The sequence below is a fragment of the Lucilia sericata genome, unplaced genomic scaffold (assembly GCF_015586225.1).
Source record: "Lucilia sericata isolate MDLA Ls3-8-SP2 unplaced genomic scaffold, ASM1558622v1 Contig001392F_arrow, whole genome shotgun sequence".
Lineage (NCBI taxonomy): Eukaryota > Metazoa > Arthropoda > Insecta > Diptera > Calliphoridae > Lucilia > Lucilia sericata.
Genome location: NW_023995332.1, coordinates 85,910 through 105,714, shown reverse-complemented (window position 1 = coordinate 105,714; position 19,805 = coordinate 85,910). Strand labels below are relative to the sequence as shown.

The window sequence follows — 19,805 nt, the reverse complement described above, 5'->3', positions numbered from 1 at the left end:
GTACTACGAAACGCTGAACGATTCGCTAAATTTTTTTAAATTTATGACTTGATAACAACCTCTATGCTCCTTATAAAAAGTTTTCATATTTATTGTTTAATGGGTTAAAAATAAGCTGTTCAACTACTGGGAGTTTTGCTCAATTTAGCGCTCATCTTACTCTCATTTCAATTCTCTGTTATCAGCGTGTTAATGGAAAATGTTTGCATTTTAAGAACACCTTATCACCAACAACAGCTGTATTATTATTATTATTATTATTATAGTCTGTCTATGGGTGTAATTTAATAATAAACAAAAAAAAAAAAAATAATATAAATTGATATACATAGATTTATGTTGTGCCGAGAACTACTTATAAAAGCTGTCGCATATTTTATTTAATCGATCAATTGTAACAGAGACTTTAATTAGACTTAGTGAAAACGATCGTTAGTTAAGCAGTGTTTTTTTCTTCTTATATTTTATATAAAAAACTTATAATATTAATTAAATAATAATAAATAAAATAAAAATAAAACTACTACATATTACTAAATTAATTAAAATAAAGCTACTTAAAAAAGGTATGTTATTATTTGTTTCAAAGTCCCAAAAAAACTAAATCCTGAAAAATCTTGTTTTAATTTAATAAAAAAAATTCAAATTGTTATTAAAAAAACAAATATTCAAAATTCAATAATAAAATTATTAAATGAGAAATTAATTAAAATGTTTTTTAGATTGTTTGTGATAGAAACAAGCAAAAAAGTTATTAAGATTATTATCAAGTATTATCACCAATGGACCTAATTTAATAAACTGACGCTCGTGAACCAGATGTCAAGGCTCCCATTAGAAAGAAATATAAAATATAATAATCAAATGAGATTTTCTTAAACTAAAACTTTTAAAACAAAGAGTTTTTTTTTTAAACAAATAAGTTTTTTTTATAAGAAATCTTATCAGTTTAACAATTTACACTCATAAAAATTAACTATAAAAAAACTATTTGCTGGTTTAGACACTAGTCAACACAAAGATAATTACTTATTAATTAAAGACAATGAAACTCTGATATTAATACAAAGTATTGTAGTGTAAAGTCCCTTGTAGACTCTAACAAAGATACACACATACAAATTAATTTACTAATATTACCTGTTAAGATTTAAACATACAACATAATTATAAAAAAAATCTCAAAATAGCTAAAATTAATTGCGTTTTAACAAGATCTTTCAGATGTTTATTAGTTGATTGTTAGTCTTACACATACATTTTAATCAAATCGGAATTTTCACAGAGAGATTTTCAATATGCGCCTAAAACAGATATTGGTAAAAGATGGTGGTTTTGGCACTCAAATGACCGTGCATGTGGGCAACGCAGTTGACGGAGATCCTTTGTGGAGTGCTAGATTTAATGCTACCAATCCAGCTGCTGTTGTCAATACTCATGTAGATTTCTTGCAAAGTTTGTACTAAATATCTCAAAAATAAAGCAATTATAAAATATTTTTATATGTATACAAAATAAAATGTAGATGGCGCCGATATTATCTTAACCAATACCTATCAGACAAGTGTTGAGGGTTATATGGAATATTTGGAATTAGATGCTGATCAAAGTGTTGAACTTATAAAGAATACCGTGCGTTTAGCTCATATTGCCAAAGAGAAATACTTGACAGAATGTTATCAGGCTCAATTGAATGTGAATGAAGGTAAATGCTTAACTTTTTTAATAAAATTATTAACCTAAAAAACGTAATAATTTTTTAACATCTGTTAGGTTTTCCCATGATTATTGCTTCCATTGGACCATATGGTGCCCATTTACATGACGGCTCGGAGTATACAGGTGATTATGCTGATTATGTGCCAGCTAAAGAGATAACTGACTGGCATAGGGTGCGTATTGACGCCTGTCTTGAGGCCGGCGTAGATGCTTTAGCCATTGAGACCATACCTTGTCAAATGGAGGCCGAGGCTTTGGTTGAAATGTTATGCGAAGATTATGCAGATGTTAAATTTTGGGTTGCCTTTCAATGTAAGGACGAAAAGACCTTGGCCCATGGTGAGGAGTTTGCCGAAGCAGCTAATTCGTTATGGGAATTACTCAAGGAACGTAATGCTCAAGAAAACTGTTTAGCCATCGGTGTCAACTGCGTGAATCCTCAATTTGTAACACCCCTCTTGAAGTCATTGAATGGTGAACGTTCTATGGAGGATAGAATACCATTGGTAGTATATCCCAACAGTGGTGAGGTGTACGATGTCAATAAAGGTTGGATGGGTAAGGAACATTGTGTACCATTGGCAAATTATGTTGCCGAATGGGCTCAGCTAGGAGCACAGATAATTGGTGGCTGCTGTCGTACTTACGCACGTGATATAAGACATATTAGTGAAACAGTTCAAAATATTAATAAGTTGAAATTGTCATAGATAGGAGTGTATAGCAGTAAATTAGTACTAGTTTTAAGTTTATCAACAAGTTTTAAATTAAATAAATAAATGCAAAATTTTTTTTATTGAACAATATTTTTCTGTTACTATTTCCATAGCGTATGTGTAATATTAATTATTGGAAATATTATTCATACGCCTTCCTACTATCAAACGATGTACAGTGGGGGAAATTTCGATTGATCAAATTTTAATAAGATTTTACATCTAAAGAGGGCGTACTCGTATACTCCTTCGCTCGTCATTGATAAACTAAATACACCAATATATATTAAAGATTTTTTCTTTTAAAATCACTTTTACTAACAATACAAAAAAGGGACTTAATTATCGAATACATAGTATTATTTTGAAAATTTATGTTTGAACAATTTCTGCGGATTTTTGCGCGGCCTCCTGCTGTTGCCGCTTCTTGGCTGCTAAACGTTCTTGGGCTAATCTTCTATTCTCTGCAATGCGAGCCATTTGTTCGGCACTTAGTTGCTTGGCGGCAGGCGTAGTGGGTTGACTCGGTGGTAATGGAGTGGCCAAGTCACTGTTATCGTTAAAATTACCTTGAACCGTATATGGTGTTGACACAACTGCATTGCCTCGAGAGAAGGAAGGTGTAGCAAAACTACTGCTAGCTATAGAGGCATTTGTAGTTGAACCCATAGCACCGGCAGAATATCTTGAAGTACTTGGCCCTGGAGTGCGTGGATCTACTTTGGATATAGCAATTTGTTCATCTAGTAAGGCATCAAATTCATCATATGGTTCATCAGCCGTTGCTGCCGGTTGCTCATCATCTTCATCTGCATCATTGACTTCGCCGTGATTTTTCATACTTTCCAACATACCTAGACGATAGCGAGACATGTGAACCTGCAGTGGCTTCTTTTTACCCAAGCGTTCAATATTTGCCAGCACATCATCAAACTTATATGTGGGATACATTCTATGACCCCAATGTTGTAGCCGACGCATAACTTCATCTAGATCCTCTTTCTCGCGGCCCTTACCTTTAAATTTTATATCTTTGAAATAATCCTCAATCGTATGCAAACCCCTCGGACCGCGTAGCACCTCTACGTTTAGACGTGGTCTTGGATTAAGGACATTTCGTTTTTTAGGCTGAACCTTTACAGGCACAGCAGTTGCGCCTTCTTGGTTTTCGTTTTCACCCTCTCCGGGCTCATTATCGCCAAATAATTGTTCATTCTCGTCGTTATCATCGGGCAGTTGATCTCCATCATTGTGAAAATTGCCATTTAACAAGTCGTCAACCCCATCATCTCCGAATATAGACATTTTTTTTAACTAGTAGGTTTCCTTAAATTCAGTAAAAATAACAAATAACAAAAAGTAAACAGATACAAAACAACAAAAAAAGGCGGCATGCAGTACGAATTAAATAAGGTGACAGCAACGATGTATTTAATAATTTTCATACATGTACATATAGCAGTTGAAATATCTACGGTCGAGTGAATAGTTTTTTTTATATATGGGATTTGACGTTTTACAATTCCAGTTCTACAATCATTTGTGCTGCCAATAGCAACTGATACAGGCGATATGAATGATGCCATATGTTTTTACATAAATATGGCAACATTAAACCGAAACTAATCTAGAAGTTGGTGTTGTGCCAATATTTTTCATTGGAATATATTTCATAGTTCTTTTACAAAATAAATACAAATTTATTAACTTATTATTGAACAATTAACAAAAGAAACACAATCGCAAAAAATAATAAAACTATTGTTAATAAAGAATATAACGTGTGTTGCTATAAATAAGAAATACATTTAGCTATTTGCGAAAAAGGCATTATGGTGAAAAAAATGCGCATTTATAAGAAAGAGCAAACAAAAGGTGAATAGAAGCAGATTTCATAAAGAAAGAAAAAAGCAAAGCGAATTACCGAATAAATCTCAAGAATAACAACAAAAATTGCAAATAATAATTGAATTTATCATTAAAAATTCGTAAAAATAAACAAAAAATGGAAAATAAATGTAATAAAACACCAAATAACAGTAATAATAACACGAATAGTAAATACATGGATCATGTCTACTGTCACACAAATCAAACGATAAATTCATACAGCCTTGTGACAACCCCCGGCAGCGTCGGTTCAGGTGGCGGAGGAGCAGCTGCTACGCCAAATGCAGATATTCTGGCACTACTTAAGGAAAATAAACAATTAAAAGCCATGCTGATATTACATTTGGATTTAATACAGGAACAAAGTGACCAACTTATGGCCAAAGAGAAGCTGTTAATAGCACGCAATGAGGAAATAGAAGCAGCTAGGTCACGCAATGCTGTTCTCGAGAGTCAAGTAAAGGAATTACAAAAACAGCTGCAGCAGCAAATTAAGAGATCTGGAGAAGTATCCACGCTACCGCCACCACCACTAGCTAAAATACAATGTAAAACAAATCAAGCTATAGCTATGGGAACCACTTTGGGGCCAGTAACAGCGAATTGCGCCAAAATTTTAACGACTACGGGAACTGGAAAGTCCAACATTATTGGAGAATGTAATGGCAAGTTAATTAGTAAAATAGTGCTGCAGCGGGTAAATATGGCAGCGGGCCGTGGAAAACATAACCAAAGTCCTCAGAGTCAAACAACTGATACGGAAAATGATGAAGATGGCGACGAAGATGAGAACGAGGAGGAAGAGCATGAAGAAGCCGAGGGGGATGTGGGAGATGAGTGTTTAGAGGATGAAGAGGAGGAGGCGGAGGAAAGTCATCAAGAAGAAAATCAAGAACACGAGGAGGAGGAGGATGATCCTGAAGAACTTGCGGAAGCAGGGGAAATCGAAGAAATAGAACATTCCCAGGATTCTGTGGATGATAAATCAAATACCCCGGCCGTTGTGCTAGATGATTTATATGATACCGGTAACACCACTGAAGACAGCAATGAAGTTTTGGCTGTGCAAAGCAAGCGCTTAAGGCTCCGTCAAGCAGCGAAGCAATCCCTAGCCATACCAAGAGGTGCAAAGCCAAGTGTTTCGCCCGCCTCTACCACAACAAATGATGGACAAACCGCCTTTAAGGCAGTAACCTCAGCAACTGCTTCAACTACACTACAATTAAGTAAACAACCTCCAACTCCCAGTCGTGGCAAACAGATGACAATTATGCGTTGGCATGCCCCAGATTATAATACAGATGAATCGGTTAGTTGCGATTCCACGGCCGAAGTAGAAAGGGTAAGTAACGGAACCTTTTTTTAGTGAGCATATAATAAATGTTTTAATTTTATTCTAGCGTTCAACATCAACTACATCCTCTCCCCAGAAGCCTTCGCCAAATGTCATTGAAAAGAAGCGTTCTCATGATAACACTTCACAGCAAACGCATCATTGTCGAAAAATACGTAGATGTGCTTACATATCCACACCGCAACTCTATAGCACGCGAGAATGGGAAGATGAGGCATTTAGTTGTGACTATGATTACGAGTTCTTTAAAGCAGAAGCCAAACTTCTACAATCCGACAATCCCAAACTGGAAATACCTAAATGGACAGAACACGAGTTAACGCCGTCTTATTGTATTGAAGGCACTGAAGATCTTTCCGACGAAATTTTCCTTAAAAGACATGCAAAACTAGAAGTAGATGAAAAGCGACGTAAAAAATGGGATGTACAGCAAATAAGAGAACAGCGGCGTATAGAGCGTTTGAAGAGGCGGCATTGTAAAGATGAAATACAACCTACACAGGATACGCCTAGTTTACAAACATTTTATCCCACCACCGAGCAGCTGCAAACAATTTGTTTTGTTCAAGATTTGCCGGTACAGGCCTTTGGAGAAATGATACCTAGACTAACGGCAAAAGGAGAGCGACGAAAGGGTTTCCAATTACCTTGGTTGGACAAAGAGCAGTTGCAATTCTTAAGCGACAATAATAAACCGCTAACCGTATCAACTTTTAACTCTAGTGAAACAACAATAGCAGCATCTGCACAAATGCAACAACAATTGTTGAACTCGTCATTTACTTTTCTCAAGAAACGCCGAAGACAACAGAGCTCCTCTTTTGGCAACACATACCCTCGTCAACGAAATCAAGCAAGTCGTTTGGCACATAGTAATACCAATAATACTATGAATACATTAACAGCAAACATAAATAGTGGTGCCAATACAAGCTCTACACAAAACTTTTTAAACATTGTGAAATCAAACGTTGCCACTAGCAGCACCTTAACAACGTCCTCATCAACATCACTAACAACAACTACCCCCATACATACAGTAGCCCCCAGTAGTAGTAGTAGTAATAATCCAAATTTAGCAGGCAGTACGTAAGTTTGAAATTGCCTTTACTATTTTAAAATTAATCAACTAAATTCCCCAAATAATTACTTTGAGTAGAAAAGTATATATCTAAATAAAATTGAATTTAAATAGCTTTTACTATACATAATTAGACTTTTATATGTACATATATTTAACTACTTTAATTTAGCGAAAAAGTTAAGCACGATTCTTAAAAAAAAAAAACTTTCTATATGTAAAAATTTATTATAAAAAAAATTAACACCATTTTGACCTAAGAAAATTGTGATAAATTTAATTAAATTTGGAAAAAGTGTAAAATAATTCTAATAATAATAATCAAAATGCATTTTCAAGTTAATTTAAGATAAGGCAAACAAAGCACGTTTTGTATATATTTTTAGATTTTCAAAATCGTTTAGACGTAAATTACTCCACTATCAGTGTAGCAAAATTTAACATAATTAGTATATTTAATTAGTTTATTTTATTAGTATATTTAATTAATCAAAATGTCATGAATATATAAAAATAAAAAACAAACTACTAGATTCAAGAGCTACATATAATTACTGTTATTTTTCTCGAAGTATTTTCGTATATTTACTTTATAAGTTAAACAAAAAATGTATTTGAACTTTTATTACAGCAGTTGTATTAAAATTAACGGCTTGTAAATTTTCATAAGAGGAGTATACCCCAAAGTTAATATTTTTGTAGAGCAGAATTTTTATTGTGATTATTATTTTATGGTTTACTATTGTGAATATTTCTTCTTACATGGTTTCACAATGCTGCCATACCAATATAGTAATGAAAGTGTTGCCAATTGTTTCGTTTTTTAATGTTTTAACAATTTTAACGTTTTTATTATTAAAAATGTCGTTTGTAAAATAGGGATTCCATTATTTTTCTCTGGGATGTAATAAATTTTTTGACGATTCTTAAAAATGTACAAAATGATTCTTAAAATAGGATTTGAAAAGAATCTGAAGATTTTAAAAATTTTGAAGGGCAAGCATTGATTTAACTCAAAAGTTTTTTTTTATTATAATTAACATTAATGAATAATAAAAAGCTACAATTCCCTATGACATTGCTAAGACGTTTATTAAAAAATGATAATTAACAATTAAAAACATTTTGGACGTAATACTTTATTTATACAATTGTTGTTAACACATAATAATAATTGACACTGTTAAGGAAAAGGCAACAAATTTCTTACTGTTATTTGCTTAAATATGTTTGCACAATATATGTGTGGGTATATATAAAAAATTAATTATTTATAAAACATAAAACAAATTAAAAAAATGACAACAAAAACAAATTTATTTAACACTTTGTGTTAAATATTTATCAGCAGCTGTTCTCCATATCTCATCGATTTGCTCAAACTGCTGCCTCCACAATTGTTCGATTAGTTTCCAACCTTCCTCTTGTGTAACTAAAACATATTCGTTAGATGGATCCAGGGAATGTGTATACGAACCCATAACCAGACTCTGAGCTAAACGTGCTGCCACACAATATTTCAAATATTGTTTTGTTTCGCTCGTTAGTGGATATATCGATTCAAAACCAGCTAAGAAAATGCCACCACTTTCCAAATTTTTGGCTTGTAATAACATATAAGTGAGAGCAATGCCCACCTCAAAGAGTACTGGTGACTTACTCGCATCGCCAAAATCTATTATACCTTTTACTTTAAAGTTGGTGCTTTCTTCACCGACCGGCTCTACAATTAAGTTTTGTTCATTGAAATCACCGTGTATAATTTGCTTCTCGAATGAATCTATTTTTTCTAGAACTTTGGTCTCGAATGTTTGTATTATTTCTTCGATAATTTCTTTGCGGGCATGATCTTGCAGAACATACAAAAAGTCTTTGAGCTTTGGTACGGATTGTAATTGCCAAGTAGTCTGATGGGTGTCATAGGCCTCATGTTGGAAATTCTACAATTGTAAAATAAATTGAACTAAAGTATACAAAACCGAGAAATTTTTAGTTTACCTTTAAAGCTTTGACAATTTTTGCCAAATATTCACCGCTTTGATAAAGTAAATAATTTGTTATGGGAACTTGATGGAACATTTGTCCAGGTATAAACTCTAAAAGTCTGACGACATGTTCACCACCATTTATAGACTCCAAAGAATAATATTTACCATTTACATTGGCTATGGGACGAGGGCATTGCACTTGTTGTTTGGCTGTATAGGAATCAATTTTTAAATAAATGTACCTAAAATTAAATTGTATTTATGCTTACACAAATAGAGCATCATTTGATTTTGAGCATCAAATATTTCCGGTTTCTTAGAATCCAAAGAATTTGATATCTTTAAAACATATCCATGGGGCCAATGCGTTACAATTAAGGGATTTTTCATATTTCTGAAAGAAAAATTAGAAAACATTTTTTTAATAAAATATAACTAAAATCGGGAAAGTAAAGTGCCCTAACTATACTTTTTTATTTATTCAACTAATTCCTAAAATAATTTTTATTACAAGTTTAAATAATCACGTAGTTGGCATTATTGATTAAATATAAACACATTTGATATGGCATCACTACTGCACATCTGTTAAAAAACGCGCCAAATTATTGGAACAAAACAAACAAACCAAAACAAAAAAGCAAGTAGTTTGGGGATGAAAAAGCAATACATTATTTGCAATAAAAGACAACGAATTAAACAAATGTTAGTTGTGTTAGAAAATTAATACTCGAAAGAAATCATTATGGGTATTACTGGTTTAATACCTTTTTTGGAAAAGGCCTCGTCCTCCGTTAATATCAGACAGCTGCAGGGATCATCAGTGGCCGTGGACAGTTATTGCTGGCTACATAAAGGTGTTTTTGCGTGTGCCGAAAAACTGATAAGAGGTGAAACTACCGATATTCATATACAATACTGCCTCAAATATGTCGACATGCTGATGAGACACAAAATCAAGGTCATCATGGTATTTGATGGCAGACATTTACCCGCAAAAGCCGAAACAGAGCGCAGACGACGTGAAGCAAGAAATGAAAGCAAAGAATTGGCAAAGGAATATTTGAGAAGGAATGAAATAGAAAAGGCTAGATCCCACATGAGAAGAGCGGTCGATGTGACACACGAAATGGCTTTGCAGCTTATAAAAGAGTGTCGACAACGAGGCGTTGATTGTATAGTAGCGCCTTATGAAGCAGATGCCCAAATGGCTTGGCTAAATAAGCAGGGTTTAGCTGAATATATAGTTACAGAGGATTCAGATTTAACCCTGTTCGGTGCCAAAAAGATTCTCTTCAAATTAGACTTGACGGGTCAGGCCTTGTTGGTGGAAAATACTAAACTACACCTGGCCATGGGTTGTAAGCTAGAAAAATACACTTTTGACAAGTTTCGTAGAATGTGCATATTATCAGGCTGTGACTATTTGGACTCTTTGCAGGGCATTGGCTTGAAAAAGGCCTGCAAATTCATTTTAACCACCGAAGAAGATGACATGACGAAAGCTTTGAAGAAAATACCGACTTATTTGAAAATGAAACAATTGGAGGTAACAGATGATTACATTGAATCTTTCCTCAAAGCTGAGGCTACATTTAAACATATGTTTGTATACAATCCCTTGGAGAGGAGAATGGAGAGATTGCATGAGCTAGAGGAATTCCAGACAGACGAAAGTCATTGTAGTAACGCTGGCTCGTTGCTGGATGACGCAGAACAGGCATTTCAATTAGCATTAGGAAATCTTAATCCCTTTAGCTTAAAACAATTGGATGACTGGCATCCGGACCGTAGTTGGTCAGATGCTAAAACTAAACTTAAAAGTATTTGGCGCGGTACAAACCATGCAGATGACTATAAAGATGCTATCGAACATAAACCACAAGTTAAAAAGGCGACTGGTTCTATATTTCAGTTTAAAAAAATTGAATACAAAAATATGGCTGAAATGGAGATACAAGAGAAACTCATTGAAGAAAAGTGTAAACTTGAGGAAGCAGAAATATTTTCCATGTACAAATATGCTTCCCCAAAAATGGATAGAAAACGTAAGAGAAGAGAGTCCACCTCATCCAGTAGTGAAGCTGAAGAAGACAATGAGAAGCATATGCAAAACGAAAAAACACCTAAGAAATACGCACACAATCCCTTTGCCAAAGTTAATACTACATTGGAAAATATACAAAAATCACCTGTTTGCAACAACAACTCACTGCTTAAACTACTAAGTCCTAAGAAAGCCAATGACAATAACATTAATCAACAAAAGGCTTCAGTAAAGTCGAGATTTTTTGCTGAAAATATAAAACAAGTTGTTAAGAAACCATTTGCTGCCAGAGATTTAACATCGGAAATGTTCAAAATAGAAAAGAAAACAAATGCATTTATAGAGCAACAACAAGATTTATACCATTGTTCCATGCAATCACCTAAAAAGAAAATTATAGATAATAAGCCAACAAAAATTGAAGATGAGGATGAATCGTTGCAAAGTAGTAGTCAAAATAATAATAATAATGAGGAGGAGGATGAAGAAGATAATTATAACAAAGAAAGTTTAGAATCTTCCGAAAGTTGCCCTAGTTCCCAAGAAAACAAACCTTGTGGATCTTCGGTTACTAAAGAGGAAATAATTTTACTTTCTGATATTGAAGAAGAAGAAGTATGTACTAAAAAATCTTCTACAAAAGTAGTACAAAAACTTACTATGACATTTTCACAAAGGCCTCACGTAGGCCTATCCAAAACTAAAGCTAAAACACAAACTACTCCTCGTAAATCTGCAAAATCTTTAACAACTGTTGATCCCAAACAATCAAAATTAAGTATGTTTGGCTTCCAAAAGAGGCCGTCTTTAAAAAAGTTATAGTTAAGTTTGGTATTTTTTTAATAATAGTGTTATTTATGTATTTGTTATTTTTAATATTTATGCTATTTGTGTGCGTAATAAATATGTATATGCGTTTTTTGCATTTTATAAAGTTTGAATATAATTTCTTTTTTGTTTTTATTTTTTTCAATTGGTGAATAAAAATGTTTTTAATAAAATCATGTAGCTTTTTATAAAAAAATATTTTTTTTATAAAAAAATTCAAAAAAGAAAAGATTTTTATTTAATTTTATATAATTTAGATTTTTCACAAAATTTTCGATTTTTTATAAATATGTACATATGTGCATATTTTGAATTTTTATAAATAAATCGATTTTTTTTATAAAAATGTCAATTAATATTTTTTTAAGTATGTATGTAGGTTTTTCGTTTCAAATCCGATTTTTTATTAAAAATTTAAATTTAGATTTTTTACAACAGGTTCATAATTCTAAAAGATTTTACAAAATCTTTTCGCCATCCTTTTTCTATTTCTTTTTAATAAAAATTTGTATATATTAAATTTTGAACCAAAAATTGCCTTTCATAAATCCCTTTCAATATTTATTTTCCGTTTCCTCTCTTCTACGGTATTTCCTTTTAAATTGAGGCGAATTTACTACATAATCAATTCGCTTCATTTTCAGCTGTCTCCTTTGACAAATGTCAACAAATAAGTTGACAACACTTGGGGACGCCTAGTCTTAGGGTTCTATAAATCGACTTTCGAATAATCGAACAATCGACTTTTTGTCGAAAAAAGTCGAAAAGTCGAAGTCGACTATTTTGTTCCAAAAAAGTCGATAACTCGACTATCGTCTATGAAAAAAGTCGAAAAGTCGACTTTGTAAATAAAAGTCGAAAAGTCGGAAAGTCGAAAAGTCGAAAAAAGTCGATAAGTCGAAAAAAGTCGAAGAAAGTCGAAAAGTCGAAAAAAGTCGAAAAGTCGAAAATAGTCGAAAATTTTAAAAAAGTGGAAAAGAGGTCAAAAACTCTAAAATAGTCGGAAAAACTCGAAAAAAGTAAAAAAAATAGTCGAAATAAGTCGAAAATAGTCAAAAAGTCGTAAAAAATCGTAAAGTCGAAAAAAGTCGAAAAGTCGAAAAAAGTCGGAAAAAGTCGAAAAGTCGAAAAAAGTCGGAAAAAGTCGAAAAGTCGAAAAAAGTCGGAAAAAGTCGAAAGGTCGAAAAGTCGACCATTTATAAAATACTAAAAGTCGAAAAGTCTAAAAGTCGACTTTTAAATAAATGAAAAAGGTCGAAAAGTCGAAAAATCGACTTTTCATAAAATGGAAAAAGTCGAAAGGTCGAAAAGTCGACTTTTAACTAAATGCAAAAAGTCTAAAAGTCGAAAAGTCGACTTTTCGTTTCAACTGTAGAACCCTACCTAGTCTAATTAGTTTTTCTAAAAAAATTCGCGGCAATTGAAGATAAACATGTTTGCTTCTTTCGTTTCTTTTAAATATCTTTTTTTAATCACGTTAATTTAATTGTTTATAATAAAATTAAATGTCTCAAGTGTTATTTAATAAATATATTTCTAAAATTTCTTACGATTTCTAAAAAAAGTGAAAAAATATGTCTGGTTGCAAAAGTTTTTTACAAATTATATTGTAAATTCTTCAATATTGTTTATTTTATTTAATTAAAGTTAAACTTATAAGTTTAATTAACAACCAAAAATGTTTAATGATATCCTGTCTCAAGTTTTTTTTAACAAATTTATATTGGAAATTGGTTTTATTGTTTTGACGGCTGACTGCCCAAAGTGATAACAAGTGCGTCCAGTTTCCATTAATTATTAAGTTTAAATTAAAAAAAATGTCTTACTTAAAAGAAAACGTAAAGATTTTCATAAAAAGAACTTTAAAAACAATTTAAGTATGCAGAAATTTGAAACAACCACCATCCCAGCAAAACTGTCAAATATTTGATGTTGTACTCGAACATTTCGTAAATCTAGCAGTTTCTTGAACTGGGGTAAGTTAATAAGTTCTTTGTTTTGATAATATAATAGTTAATCGACAATCACTTGTGAAGAGTACCTATCATTAGGCCAACATCTACGACTATTACTTTAATTACACTTTTTAAAAAAATTATATTTACAACTTTTATATACTTACGGATCTTCCTTAATTAAATAATTACGATCATCATAAGAAATCATTTCCTTCATTTCACCAATGGTTATGCCATATAAACGTCGTAATAAACTTTCAACAATTTCATTGTTAACTTTTGGCTTAATATCTGAACCCGGCTGCAAGGTTGATGTACCATTTGTATTATTTATTGTTTCTCCCTGTTTCGTATCATTTGACACACAGTCATTGTTGTTGTTATTATTGTAGGCGAATTTGGCATTTGCATCATATTCATGATTAAGGGTATACGATTTTCGTCTTGACATATTAGTCAATTCAACATTATTCCAAGTATCATCCATAGTTTGTTGTTAATTTGGTTAAAAGTGCACTTAACTGACCCGAGTTTTATAAGAGTTGATATCCCCTCTTGTTAATGCTAAAAATAAATAAATTATATAGAACGTTTATTTATTAAATATTTAGCACTTTGTTTATGTATGTATACATTATTTGTTGATCAATTGAATTTAATTAAGTTAAGAAAGAAATATGTAGTCTGTTTAGTACTGTTTGCTTTTGCTCTTTTTGTTAGTTAAGCTGTTTTATTTGTCAATTTTATTATAATGAAATGAAATAATTGAACAAACATTTATTTTTTAATTCAATTGTAAGAAAGTATTGTGTTTTGTTAACTCTTAAACTACATTTGTATGAGTGAGTACACGTTCTTATTGATAACTTGTTGAGTGAAAAGCTGGAAGAGCTTCTTTATATATTTAAAGTACTGTTATGACTGACTGACAGTTCCAAAACGACTAATATTATCTGGCAAGACAAAAATTCATATATCTTATTGGATTTGTTTTCTGTTGCTTTTCAAAAGTCTTTGTATTGTTTGTATTTACTTAAGCTTTTTTTGTGCTTATCATTGGATCTTGTGCTTGTTTTAATATTTTATAGCAGTATAAATATAAGGTATAAAACGCCCATAATCAAACACATCTATACTGATTCTTATAATATATATATGTACATTAGAGTGCTCCAAAAAAACGAAGTTGCGAATTTTGCCCGTCCCCCCCTCTAGAATTGTTCTATGGGTTGTAAAACTATGTCATACAAAAAATTAGGCTGATAGGATAACGTTAACAGGTGCCGCAACGGCACTAAAGTTTCCAAGTGCATTTACAAGGGGAAAAAATCGATTTTTTTCAGTTTTTGCTAAAATTTTGCCACTTAATAATAAACTTTACAATGTATTGTGATGGAATCGCAATGTACACATAATAAGCTTTTCGGAAAGATATAAAACATAAATATTGGTTGAAAACTTTCAGAGTTATTGCAAATTCCCCAGACCATTAACGTGTCTCACAGCACATGAATTCGAAATGTGACAAAAAAATTAACATTTTTTAGGAAATATTGTAAAAAAACATTTTGTTACTTAAAATATATCTATAATAACTAGAATGTTAGCTTTTGTCTTTATACGATAACGCAAACTTGTTCTCAGCTATGGTTAAAAAAGTTTGAATTTTTCAACGGCCGTTTCAAATCTCCAATTTCAGTTTTTTTGAAACTTTGTTAAACAAATTTTAAAATTTTTAGAAGATCTCATGGGGATTTATGGACAATAGATAAGGGAATAAAACGGTAAAAAATTAGATCAATAATTCTTACAGTTTAGCTGTACCTGCGATTTGAACTCGGCGGATTTCGGGAAAATCGCATTTTTTTGTAATATATTAGAGAATACGTATTAATTTTTTACTGTTGTACATTTTAAACAAAGTATTTTCAGAGTATTATAGACCAGATAATATAAAATATATATTCCAAGTTTTATTCAATTCGGACATTCTTAACCCATAAAATGTGGAGTTCAAAGGTCAAATTTTGCTATATTTGGGAATTCTCAGTGTACCATATCGAAATATTATGTATTTGTCGGTCATATTTAATAAAGATGACTTGAATTTTTAGTATAAAGTCTTATGTTTAAAATAGCAGCGAAAAAAAGTAAAATTAACCCTTTAAAACACATGGGTAAAATTTAACCCCGAAGATCAAAAAATCGTAAAAACACTATCCATTTGAATAATGCTCTATATAATTAGAGGAATAACATAAATAAAACAAAAAAATATATATTAGGTATAAAAACTTATGAATTAACCCTTTTTGAACCTATAAAGTTTGTATTTTTAGACATATTATGTCGAAAATGGTCTGAAAAAATGGACTACATAAATTATCAGTTTTAAAAACAAAATTTTTCTTTTAAAAATGTACACCTATAGTTTACTCCATAGTCGAAAAGGGTTAAAGTATAATTTTTTATACTTAATATATACGTTTTTGTTATATTTCTGCTATTTCTCTAATTATATAGAGCTTTATTCAAATGGATAGTGCTTTTTCAAATTTTTGAACTTTGGTGTTAAATTGTTCCCAAGTGCCTTAAAGTGTTAATTTACCTTTTTTTCACTCTATTTTAAACATAAGACTTTATACTAAAAATTCAAGTCATCTTTATTAAATATGACCGACAAATACATAATATTTCGATATGGTACACTGAGAATTCCCAAATATAGCAAAATTTGACCTTTGAACTCCACATTTTATGGGTTAAGAATGTCCGAATTGAATAAAACTTGGAATATATATTTTATATTATCTGGTCTATAATACTCTGAAAATACTTTGTTTAAAATGTACAACAGTAAAAAATTAATACGTATTCTCTAATATATTACAAAAAAATGCGATTTTCCCGAAATCCGCCGAGTTCAAATCGCAGGTACAGCTAAACTGTAAGAATTATTGATCTAATTTTTTACCGTTTTATTCCCTTATCTATTGTCCATAAATTCCCATGAGATCTTCTAAAAATTTTAAAATTTGTTTAACAAAGTTTCAAAAAAACTGAAATTGGAGATTTGAAACGGCCGTTGAAAAAATCAAACTTTTTTGACCATAGCTGAGAACAAGTTTGCGTTATCGTATAAGGACAAAAGCTAGTATTCAAGTAATTTTTAGTATATTTTAAGTAACAAAATGTTTTTTTTACAATATGTCCTAAAAAATGTTAATTTTTTTGTCACATTTCGAATTCATGTGCTGTGAGACACGTTAATGGCCTGGGGAATTTGCAATAACTTTAAAAATTTTCAACCAATTTTTGTGTTTTATATCTTTCTGAAATGCTTATTCTGTGCACATTACGATTCCTTTACAATAAAGTGCAAAGTTTATTATTAAGTTGCAAAATTTGAGCAAAAACTGAAAAAAATCAATTTTTTCCCCTTGTAAATGCACTTGGAATCTTCTGAGCCGTTGCGGCACCTGTTAACGTTATCCTATCAGCCTAATTTTTTGCATGACATAGTTTTACAACCCATAGAACAATTCCAGAGGGGGGGACGGCCTGTCGGATAAAATTTTTTTTCCTTCATACAAGCTTGGAGCACTCTAATGTACATAGATCATGTTCAATTTTTATTCATATTAAGGGAAACAATCGTTTTTGTATTCAAAATTAGTATTGTCATTATGATTAGAGAGCTTTAATTTGTTTTTGAATTGGGTTTTAAATCATTAGCTTAAATCTAACTGATTGTACACAATTCAAATCTATATATTTTTCAAAACTTATTTTAACCGGCTAAACTAACTTCTCTAATAAACGTTAAACTCAGTTTGAAATAATGGCACTTAATAATTATATTATTAATTAATTGTTATTCTAAATAACAATAATAAAGTTAGTTATTATAATTAGCTCTAGCTCTGTGCCCGGTAGTTGTGTACTTAAGTAATGTTTTTTTTATTTTTCTTAAACAAAAACAGATTAAGAATTATTCTTCGTGATGTTTATGAACTAAACGAAAATAAAAAACAACTGTTTAAATAATCTAAAAATAAAGTTTTATAGAGAGAGAATAGTTATTAGAGCGTTTTATATTACTGATAAACATACAAAAGATAAATGCAATCAGCCTTAACGGGAATGTGTAAATATTATTTATTAAAAGTTATTAACTTAATTGTTTTCTCTGACCACAAATATTTTTCTTAAATAGGTTAACTAGATCAAACTACAGGTCAAAAATTTAACTATTTATCAAAAATATTTCAGGAGTTGAAAATATATTTTTTCACAATTTTCATAATCGAATTATTTTTAAATCTCTAGAATATGGTACGTATTTTTATCGATTTGTTTTTTTTTTTTTTTTGTTAGTGTTAGATTTTAAAAAGAAAACCAATTGGGTGGGCTTAATGATTTAGCAAAACTACGTTTGTTTATAAAGGATGTATTCGATAAGACAAAATCTAAATAATATTTAAGTTGACTGATTAAAAACCACTTCAAAAAGGGGAAAGTATTTTCATAATAAAAAGTTAAATTGATACTTCAAATACATTTACGGACAGACAAGTTCTCTTTATAAGTACTTGCATTAAGGTGGGGATGAAAAAAAGAAATGTATTTAACTCATTCTAAATAATACTTATAATACCTAAATAGGTATACCAGAAAAAAAATTTAAAATTAATTTTAAATACGTTAATAGGACAGCCAAAAATTACTCAATATGAAGTTAGGTATAACGAACTGAATACAATTTTTTTTATTAATAAAAGTAATTTTTAATTATTTTTCCTTTTAGTAAAAAGAATTGGGAATTTTATTTTTGAAAATATAAAAAACAACAAAATATCCTTTTTTCACACAAAAAAAATCTTAAAATAATTATTCAATTTTGAAATTTTATATATAATTTTTGACTCTGTAAAAAACTTTTAAAAATAAAAAATTGGTTTCAGTTCCTTAACGGCAATAGAAATGTCATTATAACACCGTTTATAGGAATAAAATCTGATAAGAGAATAGTCAGCCCGACAATAATTAAAAATTTTTTTTGAGTTAACTCCCGATTTTCAAGGTATATTCACAATTCTAAATGTGGTGTTGTAATATACTAGGACTACAAACTGCGCTAAGTCACGTTGGGAGTATATAAACTTGTTCTAATTTTGTAATTCTAATACCCAATGTCTGGTTATATTTTATCGCGGCAGAATATCTACAGGTTAAACGATAACCGGAGGTAGAGTTAACGGGACAAACTGTAGAATCCTACCTTAATTTCGATCCATAAAAACGGAGCCTACTTAATGTAACAAATATATTTACAAACAAAATGTATGTTTACAATTATTATTATCTGATTTTAAACCACAATGTATTCAAACACATACAATATACACTGTAATTATATATAGACAATTTATAATCATGTCAATGCAGTATTAAACCTCAAATCCATAAAAATATAATATAGCAAAAATGTTATATTAAATTTACAGTACATAATTTTATTAACGGAAAATCAAATTTCCAGTACTGATTGATCCTCGTTAATTTTCCACATCAAAGTTTATTATTTATTAGTAAATATGTACACACATACATATGCAAGAATTAATGTTTTCCAAAAAGTCCTTGGCCTTTTTATTTTATTTATTATTGTTTATAAATTACATCATAAATAACAATTATTTATAGTTGTTGTTGCTTTTTGACTTACAATTTCTTTAAAAAACGGCTTAAAACAATATCACTTTTTAACACTTTATCTTCTGCTGACAATTATAATCGACTACTGCACACAAAATGTGAAAATTATTAAACAATTAAGTAAAATTTATACATACAGGGCTTTTCGTTTTGTTTAAATAAAAATTGTGAAGAAAAAAGAAAAACACAAAAAGTAAACAATAACAAGAAACATGTGATTGTTAATCCATTAAAATATCAACAGGGTGTATACAATAAATATTTATTTTTATATGAATGTAAAAATAATGAAATTATTAGTGGAACGTAACGTAACAGATAAGGCGAATTCCTACTAGAGTCCTGGTAAAATTGACACTACTCCTCAAAGGACTAGGACTGGTCCATTAATTAATTTAAATATTTGGAAAATACATACTCCATTTAACATTGTTATGTCCCAGGTGAGGTCTACATAACCTATCCATGCATTACATCAGAGTAATCCCAATACTACTCCCAGGATA

The 19,805-nt window shown here is 30.7% G+C and overlaps 5 protein-coding genes across 8 annotated transcripts; 3 read left to right on the top strand and 2 right to left on the bottom strand.

The window, feature by feature from the left end:
• The first annotated feature begins 275 nt into the window (after nucleotides 1-275).
• On the top strand, nucleotides 276-2,525 carry LOC119611229 (homocysteine S-methyltransferase 3-like). The gene is made up of 4 exons (XM_037966745.1): nucleotides 276-566; nucleotides 1,286-1,455; nucleotides 1,526-1,705; nucleotides 1,774-2,525. Exons 2-4 carry the CDS (start codon nucleotides 1,299-1,301, stop codon nucleotides 2,427-2,429), a joined length of 993 nt encoding a protein of 330 aa, XP_037822673.1. The 5' UTR covers nucleotides 276-566; nucleotides 1,286-1,298; the 3' UTR covers nucleotides 2,430-2,525.
• On the bottom strand, nucleotides 2,389-3,971 carry LOC119611230 (protein TIPIN homolog). Its single transcript, XM_037966746.1, has one exon. The coding sequence runs from the start codon at nucleotides 3,738-3,740 to the stop codon at nucleotides 2,808-2,810; it is 933 nt and encodes a 310-aa protein (XP_037822674.1). The 5' UTR covers nucleotides 3,741-3,971; the 3' UTR covers nucleotides 2,389-2,807.
• Nucleotides 3,972-4,047: 76 nt separating this feature from the next.
• On the top strand, nucleotides 4,048-7,311 carry LOC119611227 (male-specific lethal 1-like 1). Its single transcript, XM_037966743.1, has 2 exons — nucleotides 4,048-5,667; nucleotides 5,726-7,311. The coding sequence occupies exons 1-2, from the start codon at nucleotides 4,441-4,443 to the stop codon at nucleotides 6,770-6,772; spliced, it is 2,274 nt and encodes a 757-aa protein (XP_037822671.1). The 5' UTR covers nucleotides 4,048-4,440; the 3' UTR covers nucleotides 6,773-7,311.
• Nucleotides 7,312-7,867: 556 nt separating this feature from the next.
• LOC119611221 (hydroxylysine kinase) lies at nucleotides 7,868-19,497 on the bottom strand. Of its 4 annotated transcripts, none has more exons than XM_037966733.1 (5): nucleotides 19,310-19,497; nucleotides 13,746-14,145; nucleotides 9,018-9,142; nucleotides 8,759-8,958; nucleotides 7,868-8,700 (listed from the first exon to the last, which is right to left on the bottom strand). In XM_037966733.1, the coding sequence occupies exons 2-5, from the start codon at nucleotides 14,066-14,068 to the stop codon at nucleotides 8,077-8,079; spliced, it is 1,272 nt and encodes a 423-aa protein (XP_037822661.1). In that variant the 5' UTR covers nucleotides 14,069-14,145; nucleotides 19,310-19,497; the 3' UTR covers nucleotides 7,868-8,076. The 4 variants fall into 4 exon arrangements, with proteins under 4 accessions (XP_037822661.1, XP_037822662.1, XP_037822663.1 ...); XM_037966734.1 differs by lacking the exon at nucleotides 19,310-19,497 and adding an exon at nucleotides 14,414-14,534; XM_037966735.1 differs by lacking the exon at nucleotides 19,310-19,497 and adding an exon at nucleotides 14,357-14,528.
• LOC119611220 (exonuclease 1) lies at nucleotides 9,338-11,727 on the top strand. Its single transcript, XM_037966732.1, has one exon. The coding sequence runs from the start codon at nucleotides 9,494-9,496 to the stop codon at nucleotides 11,615-11,617; it is 2,124 nt and encodes a 707-aa protein (XP_037822660.1). The 5' UTR covers nucleotides 9,338-9,493; the 3' UTR covers nucleotides 11,618-11,727.
• Nucleotides 19,498-19,805: the final 308 nt, after the last annotated feature.

Excerpts from the sequence above, each read along its gene's own strand:
- LOC119611220 (XM_037966732.1), top strand. The coding sequence starts at position 9,494 with ATGGGTATTACTGGTTTAATACCTTTTTTGGAAAAGGCCTCGTCCTCC.
- LOC119611229 (XM_037966745.1), top strand. The coding sequence starts at position 1,299 with ATGCGCCTAAAACAGATATTGGTAAAAGATGGTGGTTTTGGCACTCAA. Across the intron at positions 1,456-1,525 it reads TCATGTAGATTTCTTGCAAA|ATGGCGCCGATATTATCTTA; the intron begins GTTTGTACTAAA and ends AATAAAATGTAG. Across the intron at positions 1,706-1,773 it reads TCAATTGAATGTGAATGAAG|GTTTTCCCATGATTATTGCT; the intron begins GTAAATGCTTAA and ends AACATCTGTTAG.
- LOC119611227 (XM_037966743.1), top strand. The coding sequence starts at position 4,441 with ATGGAAAATAAATGTAATAAAACACCAAATAACAGTAATAATAACACG. Across the intron at positions 5,668-5,725 it reads CCACGGCCGAAGTAGAAAGG|CGTTCAACATCAACTACATC; the intron begins GTAAGTAACGGA and ends ATTTTATTCTAG.
- LOC119611230 (XM_037966746.1), bottom strand. The coding sequence starts at position 3,740 with ATGTCTATATTCGGAGATGATGGGGTTGACGACTTGTTAAATGGCAAT.
- LOC119611221 (XM_037966733.1), bottom strand. The coding sequence starts at position 14,068 with ATGGATGATACTTGGAATAATGTTGAATTGACTAATATGTCAAGACGA. Across the intron at positions 9,143-13,745 it reads TATTTAATTAAGGAAGATCC|AAATATGAAAAATCCCTTAA; the intron begins GTAAGTATATAA and ends TTTTTCTTTCAG. Across the intron at positions 8,701-8,758 it reads AAATTGTCAAAGCTTTAAAG|AATTTCCAACATGAGGCCTA; the intron begins GTAAACTAAAAA and ends TTACAATTGTAG.